This window comes from Prionailurus viverrinus, chromosome C1 (genome assembly GCF_022837055.1).
Source record: "Prionailurus viverrinus isolate Anna chromosome C1, UM_Priviv_1.0, whole genome shotgun sequence".
Taxonomy (NCBI): Eukaryota; Metazoa; Chordata; class Mammalia; order Carnivora; family Felidae; genus Prionailurus; species Prionailurus viverrinus.
This window is the reverse complement of record NC_062568.1, coordinates 199,018,336-199,032,669: the sequence shown is the minus strand read 5'-3', so window position 1 is coordinate 199,032,669 and position 14,334 is coordinate 199,018,336. Positions and strand designations below refer to the sequence as shown.

Below are 14,334 nucleotides of genomic sequence, written 5' to 3'. Positions count from 1 at the left end.
AAGATAACAGAAAATTCAATTTTTCTCGGATGCCCCTTGGGCACAGTGGGGACATGCATCATTGTCACTAGCAGGGAGTGCTCACATGATCATATTGATGGAGGAAGGACGGCCAGATGGGCACAGGCACTGAGTAACCTTCTGGCACTTGTCAGGGTCCAAGTCCTCTGCTCTGGGGAGGGGTGCAGCTGGCCCCCATGCACATGCGACGGTGTGCAGCTCTGTGCTGGCCAGGAGCCCTCCCATAGCCTCCAAGCACTGTCCTCGGAGGCCACACACTCAGTCACATGGCGCTCGGTACAAGTCGTTTATTTCAGTTACAATAGTGCCACACCGAAACTACAGTAGCACAAAACGTAAGAATACAAAAAATAGATTCCCAGCCCCAAACCCCACATCCAAGTAGCCGCAGAGAAGCCAGACCTATGGCTCCCGGGCCTCAGGGGAGGGGTCTCTCACGGGGCAGCTGTCCACCTCCTCAGCCTTGTTTTCAGCTCGGCAGGGACAGTGGGGATGCTCCCTTTGCTTCTGTCCCTGCTGGGCCTGAGCCCTCCTCCCCCTTGGCCCCTGCCTATTCCCAGGACACCCTGAAGAAATGAATGTAGTCTACATTCCCTCTGGCTGGACCCTCAGCCCTGGGACACTTGCTTCTGGTTGGGAGGTCCCAGCCCAAGGTGAGGACAGACACCCCTGAGGACTGTGACCGCCCACGGGGAAGGCGGGAAGGCAGGACGAGGGGGGTAGAGGAGGTACCTGGAGGGCACTAGGGCTGGGAAATCCAAACTCTGTGTGGAAGCCCCCAACTCTAGCTCCTTCTCTGGCTCCTGTCCTACGTCTCTGAAAAGTGACCAGGACTGCTGCTTGCGGGGACCAGGGGCCTCATCTGGACCCCACCCCACCTCAGTGCCGAGGCTGATCTGGCTGGTCCTCTTGGGCAGGGAGGATTCTAACTTCCGGGGCGAGGTGACGGGGCACGACCAGGCCGTGGGCTGCCGAGAAGGGAGAGCCAGGGTGAGCACTGGCTGCTCTGGCCTCAGTCACAGGTGCCTGCTTCCCCCAGAGAGAGCTCCTGTACCACAGTTTCAAGGAGGGAAGCCACTCCTGGTTCCCTGACCGCACAGGCTAGACTGATCACACTGGGGGAACCTTTTCCTCAGTCTGCCTTGGCTGAAAACATCTCCAGATGAGGAGTCCCTCTAGTTACAAGTATCGTCTCGATTCAACCCAAGGGGCTGAGGGTGGGATGGGGCTCAGGGCAAGTTCAGGAGTCCTTCAGATTCCTGACGTTGGTGCCACTGCCCTGTAAGCTAGAGCTCCCAGGGCGCCGTGAGGGGCAGCTCTGTGGGCACTGGGAGTAGGGGGTATGGCCTTGCATTATAGTCAGGACACTTGAAGGCTTCACTGAGGAAGCAAAGGGGCACCTGGTAGGGGGTTGTCTCCTTGGGGTAGAGCCTGGGCTGCAGCCTCAGATAAGGCACTAGAGATGAAGGGCGGGCAGGCGGGGCTGCATGTGGTCCCTGGAGCCAAGCCCAGGCCAGGGGTGCAGGACGGAGCTCAGAGGGAGGATCTGGGCCCTGTGGGACAGGAGAGCGGTCTTCTCTTTTCTCCTTCCTCTGCAGAAACGGGTCAGCAAGGCAGACCCTGGAGTGGCCGGGCTGGGAGGGCTGCTGTAGACAGGGAACCAGACCCTGGGACACACAGGCAGCGGCCAGAAGAGGGACAGAGAGGGGCTATCTACGGCACGGCAGAGAGGATCTGATGGAGGGCCAGGTCTTGCAGGCCTTCTGCTGTCCAGGCCCAGGGCATCGGGGTGCCCCAGGATGGGTTTGAAGGCCATGACCTGGCCTCATCCTGCTGCAGCCATCAATTCCCTGCTGCAACTTTGGGGAACAGACCGTCCTAGTTGGGGTTCCCACTGTTGGACTCTGGGGACAGAGGCAGGCAAGCTGCGAGGGGCGGTGCCCATGAGCTGGCCTCTGCCCCTTCCTGGTCTCCACACCTCTCCTCTCTACACCCTGCGACTGCAAAACCAGGTGACAGAGGCTGAAACTGTAAATGCCAAGGGATGGGCAGCTCTCTACTTGGGGACGCGCTCAGTGGCTGGGGATGGCTGCCTCAGGCGACCTCATGGCGAGTGAGGAGGAGAGGGGTAAATCAGTGGGGCTTCCCTTATCCACAGGTTATTTAGAAAAACAGAATATAATAAATATACCAATCCTTTCCTTAAAAAAAAAAAAAAAGTGTTTTAAATTCATTATTTCCCTGAACATTTCCAGTGTATTCCACAATGTTTAAAAAATAGTTTCCCCAAAAATATATCTTTAAAGCATTTGACACAGTGGCATTTCTGGTGCTTCTGGCTCCGGATGTGGGCGGGGGGTTGCGTCCACTGCCCTTGTCAGAGTGGGGCCCAGGCCTGGTGAGCAACCAGCCTGATACCCAAATGCCCACTGGAGTTGACGCACATGTGCCTGGGATGCCAGGGTCTTCACAGGGGATCAAATCTCGGATTGTGTTGAGAACCCACATCGTAGGCTCAGTTCCGGCTGAAAACCCTCCAGTGCGGGGTAGGGGGGCCCTGGGTGGCCAGGGGGGCGGGGCGGTGCCCTGGACGCTGGATGGAGAGATGGCCTTGTTGGCCCCACCTGGGGGCTCATCCTCTGTCTCGGCTCGAGGTGCTCCCACCCTCACCAGACTTCGCACTTGTGATGAGGGTTCATGGGCGAGCCAGGGGGGCAGTGGAAGTGTTCTGAGAACTCCTTGGAGTTGGAGACAGAGCCAATGACCCGGAAGCGGGAGGGGCTGTGAGGATCGGTGATGAGGCCTTCGTGGGAGCTCTCGGGCGTGCGGACAGAGCACCAGACCTTTGTGAGGCAACAAAGGAGAAGCTGGGTCACTATGGGGCCCTGAGGCCGCCAGACTGCCCCCGTCCACGGCAGTAGGGGGATGGGCCCCCACCTGGTTCTGAGAGCCTGGGGAGTCAGCTGGGGCTGCCGAGCGTGTGGGGAAGAGACGCTGGGCTGGGATGTCCCCCATCCCAGCATCCTCTACTGCAGTTACCTGGGTCTGTCCTGGGCCTCTGTATTAGATTTCATCTGAACAAAGGGTTCTGCCCTAAAACCAGTCTGAAAACCTTGAACTGAGTCCACATCACTCACCTCCTGGGCAGAACAAAAAACTGTTTATGGCTCTGGGCACCAACAGAAGACTATTCATTAATGCCAACTCAAGGGACATCCTGGGGCATTTTGAGTTTAGGAAACTTCTAGAACCCCTGAACCAGGAGGCCCTTAGCACTTACCTGTCCTCTCATCTACCTGATACTGGAGACCTTTTAATGGCATTCACTGGATTTCTCTAATGGCAGGAAGCTCACCTTACAAACTGGATGCCCGATGGACGGGCCAATGAACTAGAAGGTTATCGATTGAGGGGAACTTGCCTTTTGGCTCTCAGAGCTCTTGGAGCTTCAAGATGGCAGAATGTGCCTGCGTTTGGCATTTTTTTCCTCTAACAAACTCACCTGTGCAAAGCCCAGGAAGAAGAGCTGGTTATTGGTGAGGCCCAGGGTGGGCAATGTCTGCTCAGCCCCGTTCTTCTCCACCCAGTTCTGGTAGGCCTGGGAGCAGAGAAAACAAAGCTCAGCGGCTCCCTCGACACAGGAGCAAACAGGGCGACAATGGAGGGCCAGTGCGGGAGATCCCGGGAAGCTCTACCCTGCTGGGGCGGGGACTCACACTGCGGAGTCTGGGCCTCGGCTCAGGCTAGAGTGATCTTCACCCGCACTCATCCTGAAGGGGAGCTCGTTCAACCCTAGGCTTAGATACCACCGACACGCCCACAGCTCTCAAGTGCCTCCTTCCAGCTCCAGCCTCTTCCCTGACTTGTTTATTCAACTGCTTCAGCTGGATTTCCACGATGCATCCCAGAGCTAACATGGCACAGCAGAATGAGAGGTTGTACACACACACGCACACGCACATGCACGTGCACGCACATATGCCTTCCCACCACAGTAAATGGTACCACCAACCGCCCAGTTACTCAGACTCCAGCCCCAAAGTTCTTTGAGCTTCTCTTTTTTTCTTTCTTCCTTTTGTTTTTTTTTAAAGATTTTATTTTGGGAGCGCCTGGGTGGCTCCGTTGGTTGAGCATTCAACTCTTGATTTCAGCTCAAGTCACGATCTCACATTTCGTAGGATCGAGCCCCATGTTGGGCTCTGTGCTGACAGCACGGAACCTGCTTGGGATTCTTTCTCTGTCCCTCTCTTTCTGTGCCTCCCCTGCTCTCTCTCCCTCTCTCTCTCAGAATAAATAAATAAATAATTTAAAAAAGATTTTATTAAAAAAATTTTTTAATATTTATTCTTGAGAGAGAGACAGAGAGACAGAGCATGAGTGAGGGGAGGAGCAGAGAGAGAGGGAGACACAGAATCCAAAGCAGGCTCCAGGCTCTGAGCTGTCAGCACAGAGTCCAATGCGGGGCTCAAACTCACGAACTGCAAGATTATGACCTGAGCTAAAGTCGGACGCTTAACCGACTGAGCCAGGCACCCCAGATTTTATCGTTAAGTAATCTCTACATTCAATGTGGGGCTCGAACTCACAACCCCGAGATCAAGTATCACACACTCTTCTGACCGAGGGAGCCAGGCCCCCTGAGCCTCTCTTTCAATCATCCAAACAATCCAAATCTGACCACTTCTTACCCTTGCCATGGCTTTATCCCTTCTCTTGCCGGATAATCTCACAACAGCTTTCTAACCAGACTCCTTGCCTCGAGCGGGTCCAATTCCAATCCCCTCCTGACACAGCATCTTAAGCCATCCTCATAAAGTGGGGGTTGGCAAACTTTCCCGTGAAGTAAATAGTTTCAGTTTTGGAGGCCAAAGGGTCTAGTTGAAACTACTCAGTTCTGGCGTTGTCAGTGTGAAAGCAGCTGCAGACAACGTGGAAGTGAACGGGCCTGGCTGTGTCCCCCTAAATTTTGTATTTACAAAAACAGGCTGAAAGCTGGATTTGGCCCACAGGGTGTAGGTTTGCTGACCCTTGTTTTAAAGGATAAATTAGATCGTGTCATTCTTCTTTTTAAAAATCGTGCGGCAGCTCCCATTGTACAGAACAAAACCCAAGCTCCTTAAGCCGTTGACCCAGACTGGTGAGCTCTGGTCCCGATCACTCCTCCAACATCCCCTCCCTCCGCTCCACCCCTGCCTGTCTTCCTGTCTTTGACCATGCCGGGCTGTGCCCATTTGCACATACTATTCTATTCCAGCTTTCCCTGCCTCTTCCTCGTCATTCAAGGTCTCAATTCCAATGTCATCCCCTCCAGAAGGCCTACCCTGACCACCCTCCCCCCTTATTTTTCACTACCTTGCCCTATTTTATATTCTTCATCTTATCAGTACTTGAAATTATCTTATTTGTTTACTTGTGTATTGGCTTTCTTCCCCCTCCCCTGCCCCACAAAATTGTGAGTTTTGTGAGAGCATGATTCCTGTCTGTCTTGGCACAAAATCTCCAGTGCCTAAGGCAGCCCATGGTGGGCAGAAGGTTTTCAGTACATTTTCACTGACTCCTGGACTTCAGGCAGGTTATTGAGTGTTTCTGGGCTCAGTTTTCTCACCTGCAAAATGGGGCTGTAATACCCAATGGTAAAACTGTGGGGGTACTGAGCAGAGTCTGGCACATAATAAGGCCTCAATAAATGGCACCTCATTTATTTATTTCTGCTCTTACTGTCACAGTGAGAAGGAGGCTCTGTATTGCTCTTTTGAGAGACATCTCCTTCTCTTCTCGTGGCCTCTGCTCTCTCTCCCTTCCAGTTCAGCTGACCTTTCGGAGTGTCACTCTGTGCCCAACTTTCTTTTAAAAAAATTTTTTTTAAACATTTATTTACTTTTGAGAGACAGAGAGAGACAGAGCGAAGCAGGGGAGGGGCAGAGATAGAGGGAGACACAGAATCTGAAGCAGGCTTCAGACTCCGAGCTGTCAGCTCAGAGCCCGACGTGGGGCTCAAACCCAGGAACTGTGAGATCATGACCTGAGCTGAAGTCGGACTCTTAACCGACCGAGCCACCCAGATGCCCCTATCTGTGTCAACGTTCTGCCACGCCAGCGATGTAGGGAGTAGGTGTTCACAGTCAAGCACACTGGGGCTCGAGGAGGCTAAGTGACTTACTCCAGAGCCAGGACTTGAACCCGGAACTGGCTCCATGACGGTGTCCCTTCCCTCCCTTTCCCTCCCGGGCCCACTGCTGTCTGAATTAGTGGTGGCTTTCCTTGAAAAGGTCGTCAGGTAGGTCCAGCCTAAGCCCTCTCCTATGTCTCCTAGTTGGGCCAGACTCAAGGCTGGAAAGCCCTCTGTGTGCCACGCTCTGTGCTAGGGACTTCCGCAAGCTTCTCCATCAGTTCTCGCCCATTTTGCAGACGGGGAAACAGCTCATGGAGTGGCTACAGTTTGCCCAAGCTGGTCTCTAATGACCCTTTACTGAGGAGACACCTGCACAGACCCAGACTTGGGCCGGGGCATGTGCGGGGGGTGAGCCCTTACCCGATAGGCCGCCTTGAGGCCCCCGTTGTCGGCGATGTTCTCCCCGAGGGTGTGCCGGCCGTTCACTGGCTCCCCGTTCACGCTGTAGTTGCTGTACTGGCCCACCATGCACTCGGTCTGCTGCTTGAAAGCCTCCACGGACGAGTTCTTCCACCAGGGCCGAAGGTTCCCATCCTTGTCGTATTCTCGTCCTGTGGGTTCAGAAGGGAGCGTCAGGTCAAGGGGAAGGAGAGGCAGAGCTGGCACGTGTAGCTGTCTGACGGAGCCTCTCCTTCCAGTGAGAAACGGCTCCACCCGCCCACCTCCCTTCTACCCACCAGCACTGGGGAGATGGTGCCGGTCTGGGGGCCAGATGAGCTGGGAGGATGAGCCAGGCGGGCTGGGTGGCAGGTGGGGGCGAGAGAATGGAGGAACGGGATGCGGGCCAAGGGTCAGCTTGTCCACAATTTCAGCGGAGCGGGAGTCCTTGTCAAGGCTGGCGAAGGGCCTTGTTCCCTGAGCCCAGGAAGGGGTAAATGGAGTCAGCAGCACTGGGGTCACAGCCAGGCCCTGGCCTCTAAAGTCCCGCCTCTTCCTTTTTGGCCTTGGAATCCCCAAGGAAGGAGGGAATGAGAATTCTGGACATTTTCTGATGAGGAGGCGAATGACTTCAACTCCTCTGCTGGCGGTGGGGCCAGAGAAGTCTCTGGAGTGGAGGAGAAATTGTGCTCCCTGAGGACTACTAACACCCACTCCTGAGTATGGGACACCTTCCAGGAACCCCCTGTGTCTGACCCAGTCCCCACAATCACCCCATGAGGTCGGAACTGCCATGCCCGCTTCACAGACAAGGACGAGGAGGCCTGGAGAATGACAGGACTTGTTAAAGTTCATTCGGATGACGGGAGGCAGGGCCAGGACTGAACCCAGATCCATCTGCCTCCAGACTGTTGGAAGCGACGAGAGCAAAGCAGAAGCAGTGGGGCCAGCAGTCAATGTGCCCGGTCTGAAGGGGGCCCCAGGGAGTCGTACCTTGATCATCAAAAGCATGAGTCAGCTCGTGGCCCACGACAACACCAATGCCACCAAAGTTTAAGGCCCTGGAGGGGAGGAAACAAGAGTGAGGGTGACATCACAAGGGGACACGGCTTTCTGTGTCTGGAGAAACAGCAGGGTCCTGTGGCGCTCTGCAGGGACATGGCCGCAGCTTGAACTTCCAGCCAGTCCCCTGAGGCCACTGAGAGGCTGGGCAAGCGGGCTGTGGTCAGCCTGTGCCCAATGGGTGCCAAGCACTGTATGTGATGCTCCACAGAACGGCACTGTCCTCTTTGGTCCCTTCAAAAGGGTTCGGCATTAATGACCGATCTATGAATGAGCAAGCCACTTGGAATGGCTTGATCACATTGTCCACGGGCCACGCAGTGAGCAAAGAGCAGACCTGGGATTCAAACTCAGGGCCCCATACCTTGTCTGTGTGAGACAGGGCCCTCACCCCTCCACCTCCCCGGCCGTGATGGCTCTAAGATACCATTGGAGGGGCATTCCCCTAGATGGGGCTCCTGACTCCATGACATGCCCCCAAATCCCCACTGTGCAAGGGCTTCTGGATCCTGGAGACCCCTGGAGGGAAGCACGGGGCGGGGTGGGAGGGGGGAGTGGACGTCCCAAGCTCCCCGGGCCAGTGGGACAAAGAGCACTCAGTGTGGCTGTGGGCCACAGGGCTGGGCCGGGCGTCCACTGAGGGGCAGGGGAAGGAGACGGGACGGGAGCACCCCAAGCATCGTACTTGGGTGAGGAGCGGGTGTAGAATGGCGCCTGCAGGATGCCGGCAGGAAACACGATCTCATTCTTGGTGGGCGAGTAGTAGGCGTTCACCATGGGCGGAGTCATGCTCCACCTGCAAGGACACACAGGTGGGGTCAGCCGGTCTGGAGGATATCAGGAGCCTTAACCCCGGCCCCAAGTGCACACAAGTACAAGGACATCCTTAGCATCACTGTTTTGTAGGGAAAAACCAGAAAAACCCCAACTGTCTGCAGACAAGGGATTGGTGAAATCCGATGTCACACACACGGAGGAACAGTGAGCCTCTTACAAAGAGAGACAGGCCACGGGCGCCTGGGTGGCTCAGTCAGTTAAGTATCCAACTTCAGCTTGGGTCATGATCTCACAGTCCGTAAGTTCAAGCCCTGTGTCGGGCTCTGTGCTGAGAGCTCAGAGCCTGGAGCCTGCTTCGGATTCTGTGTCTCCCCCTCTCTCTGCCCCTCCCCTGCTCATGCTCTGTCTCTCTCTCAAAAACAAACATTAAAATTAAAAAAGAAAGGAAGGAAGGAAGGAAGGAAGGCCACTGCTGCAAAGCAGCTCTGAAAGTGTGGTCTGTGGACACTGGGAGGGGCCCTCAATTCCCTTTGGGGGGGGGGGGTCTGCAAGGTCAAAGCTATTTTCATGATAATGTTAAATCGTTATTTGCCTTTGTGACATGTTGACATTTGCAACAGTGGGTAAAGCTGCTGGAGCCTAAGTGTAACTCAAGATAGGGGCACCAGCTGCTCCAGTGGTCACCGTGCTCCTCACCAGGAAAAAAAAACCCATTCCATTTGGGAACATTTTTCTTTCTTCCTTGCTCCCTTCCCTTCTCTCTCTCTCTCTCTCTCTCTCTCTCTCTCTCTCTTTCTTTCAAGTTTATTTACTTATTTTGGGTGGGTGGGGAGGCAGAGAGGCAGAGAGAGAGAGAGAGAGAGAGAGAGAGTGAGAGAGAGATTGAGAATCCCAAGCAGGCTCCACACTGTGAGTGCAGAGCCCAATGGGGGCTCAAACTCACGAACTGTGAGATCATGATCTGAGCTGAAATCAAGAGTCAATGGCTTAACTGAACTGAGCCATGCAGACGCCCCATTTAGGAACATCTTTTTTTCTTTTTTTAAATATTTACTTATTTTTGAGAGACAGAGAGGGAGAGAGAGAGAGCGCAAGCAGGGAAGGGGCAGAGAGAGAGAGGGAGACACAGTATTCGAAGCAGGCTCCAGGCTCTGAGCTGTCCACACAGAGCCTGATGCAGGGCTCAAACCCACGAACTGTGAGACCATGACCTGAGCTGAAGCCGGATGCTTAACTGACTGAGCCACCCAGGTGCCCCCCAGAGCATGCAACTCTTGATCTATGGGTTATGAGCTTACTTACAAAAACAGAGCTTGGGTATAGAGCTTACTTACAAAAATAAAAACTAAAAAACTAAAAAAAAAAAAAATTAAGTTTATTGATTTATTTTGAGAGAGAGAGAAATTGTGAGTTGGGGAGGGGCAGAGAGAGAGAGAGAGAGAATCCCAAGCAGGCTCCACACGATGAGCATGGAGCCTGATGAGGGGCCTGAATTCATGAACCGTTGAGATCATGACCTGATCCGAAGTCAGATGCTTAACCGATTGAGCCATCCAGGCGCCGCAGAATTTTTTAAAAAATAAAAAGAAGCTTTGAAGTTTCAAGCAAAATTAATTACTTAATTAGTAAAATTACAAGAACTTGTATTAGTCCCTCCAAACTTGACAGCTTCCCAATACTTTAAAGACTTCTCAGGAGGTCAACAGTGATATGAACAAATGTGGATTTGGGGGGAAGGTATGTAAAAGTCAGCGGGGCCATTGTTTCCCAAATGACCGATGTGTGATGTGACAAATTAGGGCTGGCTAAAAGATCCATTCAAAGTGCAAGACAGACTGATGGGTTTCAGTGTAACAGAGTAGGAAAAGTTCATGACTATGGGTTCAGGTTCCACAGTGCGATTAACCTTTAACAAATTATTACTTGCTGAGTTTTGGTGTAGTATCGACAAAGAGTGTGCACAAGTATCAGAAAAGACTACTAAAGCATTCCTGCCTTTCCCAATTTCGTGTCTGCACGAAGCTAGGTTTTCTTTATATATTTCAAAACAAGATATTGCAATAGATTGAACACAGCATCAGATAAAGAATCTAGCTGTCTTCTATTTAGCCGGATATCAAAGAAATAGGCAAAAAGTAAAATAATACCTTTTTCTCACTAAATATTTTGTAAGAAAATAGTTCCTTTTAATAACATTTATAATAAATTCATATAATCGCCATACAAAAATGACTCTTTGGGGTCCAATAATTTTTCAAGAGTGTAGAAGTGGGGCAGAGTGCCTGGCTGGCTCAGTGGGTGGAGCGTGCAACTCTTGATCTCGGGGTTGTGAGTTCAAGCCCTATGTTGGGTGCACAATTAGTTAAAAAAATAAAACCTAAAAAAAAAAAATTAAAAACAAAGAATGTAGAAGGGAACCTAGTGGTAAATTTTTTTTTTTCAACGTTTATTTATTTTTGGGACAGAGAGAGACAGAGCATGAACGGGGGAGGAGCAGAGAGAGAGGGAGACACAGAATGGGAAACAGGCTCCAGGCTCTGAGCCATCAGCCCAGAGCCCGACGCGGGGCTCCAACTCGCGGACCGCGAGATCGTGACCTGGCTGATGTTGGACGCTTAACCGACTGCGCCACCCAGGCGCCCCGGGAACCTAGTGGTAGAAACATCTGTCCACTTGATAATTTTTCTGGTATGGGGGGGGGGGGGAGTTCAGTAAGGAGTGGAGTGCTGGGGTGCCTGAGTCAGTTGGTTGTGTCCAACTCTTGGTTTCAGCTCAGGTCATGATCTCACGGTTTGTGAGTTCGAGTCCTGCATCAGGCTCTGCGCTGACACTGTGGAGTCGGCTTGGTATTCACTCTCTCCCTCTCTCTTTGCCCTCCCCCACTGAGGCGCTCGCTCTCTCTCTCTCTCTCTCTCTCTCAAAATAAATAAACTTAAAAAAAAAAAAAAAGGAGTAGGGGCGCCTGGGTGGCGCAGTCGGTTAAGCGTCCGACTTCAGCCAGGTCGCGATCTCGCGGTCCGTGAGTTCGAGCCCCGCGTCAGGCTCTGGGCTGATGGCTCGGAGCCTGGAGCCTGTTTCCGATTCTGTGTCTCCCTCTCTCTCTGCCCCTCCCCCATTCATGCCCTGTCTCTCTCTGTCCCAAAAATAAATAAACGTTGAAAAAAAATATTTTTTAATTAAAAAAAAAAAAAAAAGGAGCAGAGTGAGACAGGAAGGACGTTTTCTCCAAGAGCTTAGACAGTTCACTCTGTCTCCTCCAGGTAAGCACCACAGAGATGTGTTGGTGGGTAACTGAAGCCATGGAAAGATACTGGGAAATTGAAAATTCATATTTTTTAAAAACACATGGTTACATGAACGGGCAGGAGGCAGAATTTAAATGACAAATTTCAAGTTAAATTAAAGACTTCAGATAAATTCGGAACCTTGTGGCAGTATCTGTGCCATAGTCTGGAGACAGAGGAAACAGAGATGTTCAAACCTCGGTTGGCCACGAGGGGGCACCAGAGGCAAAGAGAAGTTGCTTCCACCTTGGTAAGATTTATTCTGCAAAATGTTTTCGGCGTGGAGGGAGCTTATTTTGAGAACTAGAGCTGCGTTGACAACAGAAGATTTTTTCCAAGGAGACTGCTCAAAAAATGACAGATGCCAGACCTCATTCCAGATTATTTTAAGAAGGTTTGAGGTCCAGGCAAAAGCTGTATTTAAAAAAACTTCCCCAGGAGGGGCGCCTGGGTGGCTCAGTGGGTTGAACGTCCAACTCTTGGTTTCGGCTCAGGTTATGATCTCACAGTTCGTGAGTTCGAATACCATGTCGGGCTCTCTGCTGTCAGCAGAGTCCCTTTGGAATCCTCTGTCTCCCTCTCTCTCTGCCCCGCCCACGTGCGTATGCGCAGTCTCCCTCTCACAAATAAACATTAAAAAAAAACAAACTTCCTCAGGAAAACACACACACACACACACACACACACACACACACACACACACAAAACTTCCCCAGAGGGCCCTGATATGCAGTGAGGTTTGGGAACCACAGCTGTTGGGGGCCCGTCTGGAATCCTCCCTAACCGAGGGCCTCCTCTGGGCCAGACACTCCTGCGAAGTTCTCACACTTGACTGTCCATGGGCTCCTCCCATCTTATCTGCAGATAACAAGGCAAAGGCTCTAAACACTGAAGCTGTGGAACCAGGATGTGAGGCCGGGCCGCTCAAGTCTAGAGGCCACTACTCTGCCAACAGGCTGGGCACCGGGGGCACACAGACCTGGGCCAGTCCCAGCTCCTGGCTGGGCACACTTCCTTGGTCCCTGGTCTCTGCATCTGAAAAGTGGGAAAACCACGGTACCCACTCCTCAGATGGCACTCAGGAGAGTCACGGTGGGCACGTGGTGCATGTGTGACAAAGGCAAGCTCAGCCCAGAGCACCCTGTGTTCTGGGAGCTACTTCCTCCCAGCAAGGCCCAGGGACTCACTGGTCTCTGTTGGGAGCTTTCCTGAGCTGGTCAGCAGTGACCCTCCAGGAGAAGTTGAAAAACCGCATGGCATTCTCGAAGTAGAGGTCCGGAACTGCCGTGTACTGGACAAGAGGAAGCGAAATCACAAGATCAGAGCGTACCCAGGCCAGGAGGCCCCCCGGCTCCTCGAAAGGCAAACCCCTTCTTCTAAAACTGAGGAAGCTGAGACCCCACGAGGTTAAGGGATTGGTCCACAGGTCAGAGGATGGAATGGAGGGCTCGGGACTGCAGGCTTGGTGGCTTCCTGCCTTGGCCCTGACCCTGCTGGGGCCCGGCACCCTCCCCTCTCCCTTTCGAGGACACGGTAAGAACTTCACCAGGACCGCTCAATACCAAGCAGTATCACGGCCTGCAGCAACGCCTGGGCCTTAGGCAGGAAATCCCTCCAGTGCTGTCCAATCCATGATGAGGGACATGTTCTATGCCTGTGTTATCCCGTATGGTAGATACCAGCCACATGTGGCTACTGAGCATTTCAAACATGGCTAGTGTGACTTTTACATTTAATTAAATTTTAATGTATTTAGATTTTAATTAATTAAACAGTAGTGGCTTGTAGCTACCACTCTGGATAGCACATGAATCAAGGCGGGATCTGTCTCTGACATGTCAGGGCACAGGCATCACTGCACATTTTCCTTAGCACTCAGCCCAGCCTTTCAGCTCTTTTCAGGGGGCAAGGTTCTCCCTCAGATCGGCTCCAGGGCTTTCTGGCTTCTCGTCAGGACTCTGGAAAGATGCTGGGGCCCTGGGGCCAGGACTCTGATCCCGTGGGCTGTCCGCAAGAGCCTCTGGATCCTGTATTGTGACACCCTGGGGCATCTTAAATTATTCTGAAGGAAACACGCTGCAGAATGAGTCAGTCCCATATTCTCAGAAGTAGTTTTAATATTCTTGGGTTTTAAATAGAGCCATGATGAGAGGTTATTATAATTGCAAAAATGCCTGAATTCACAAATTTCAATCACAAAAAGATATAAAACTATCTTTCAGGGCAGAAATACAATCCATTTAAAGGAATGACCTGCCAAAAGTTCCAACTCCCAGGAATATATCAAGCACCCCTATTGCCTCATTTAAGCTTAAATGTGCATTTGGGATTCATGCTTCCTCTTTCCCATTAGCATTTAAGGTCCAAATGAGGTCCAGGTTTTTCTGGGAAGGTGGGGGAGGCCCCTGGGGAGAGGAGGCAACTTGGGGGCCTGGGAAGGAAAAGGTGGTATGAAGGGCTCCCTGATATTTTAGGGGCATCAATTCTGTCTGTGCCTTCCAGGGTCTGCTCACCTCCATGATTCCCACTCATCCAATGGAGCTGCCCATGAAACGGAGTGTCTGGCAGGGCACGTGGCACCATTTGGCACTGAGGGCTGGGCACTGACTGACAGAGGCTCGGGGGAGGCGGGCCCAGGAG

The 14,334-nt window shown here is 52.4% G+C and overlaps 1 protein-coding gene across 3 annotated transcripts in view; it reads right to left on the bottom strand.

Moving 5' to 3' along the window:
* Nucleotides 1-293: 293 nt before the first annotated feature.
* ECE1 (endothelin converting enzyme 1) overlaps nt 294-14,334 on the bottom strand; it is a 113,854-nt gene continuing 99,813 nt past the window's right edge. For all 3 annotated transcript variants that reach the window (XM_047869801.1, XM_047869802.1, XM_047869800.1), the window contains exons 14-19: nt 12,882-12,985; nt 8,319-8,429; nt 7,565-7,632; nt 6,554-6,744; nt 3,524-3,619; nt 294-2,864 (exon numbers count right to left, since the gene is read on the bottom strand). In XM_047869801.1, coding sequence (XP_047725757.1) covers nt 2,688-2,864; nt 3,524-3,619; nt 6,554-6,744; nt 7,565-7,632; nt 8,319-8,429; nt 12,882-12,985 — 747 coding nt within the window. In that variant the 3' untranslated portion in view covers nt 294-2,687. The remainder of the gene's footprint in view (nt 2,865-3,523; nt 3,620-6,553; nt 6,745-7,564; nt 7,633-8,318; nt 8,430-12,881; nt 12,986-14,334) is intronic.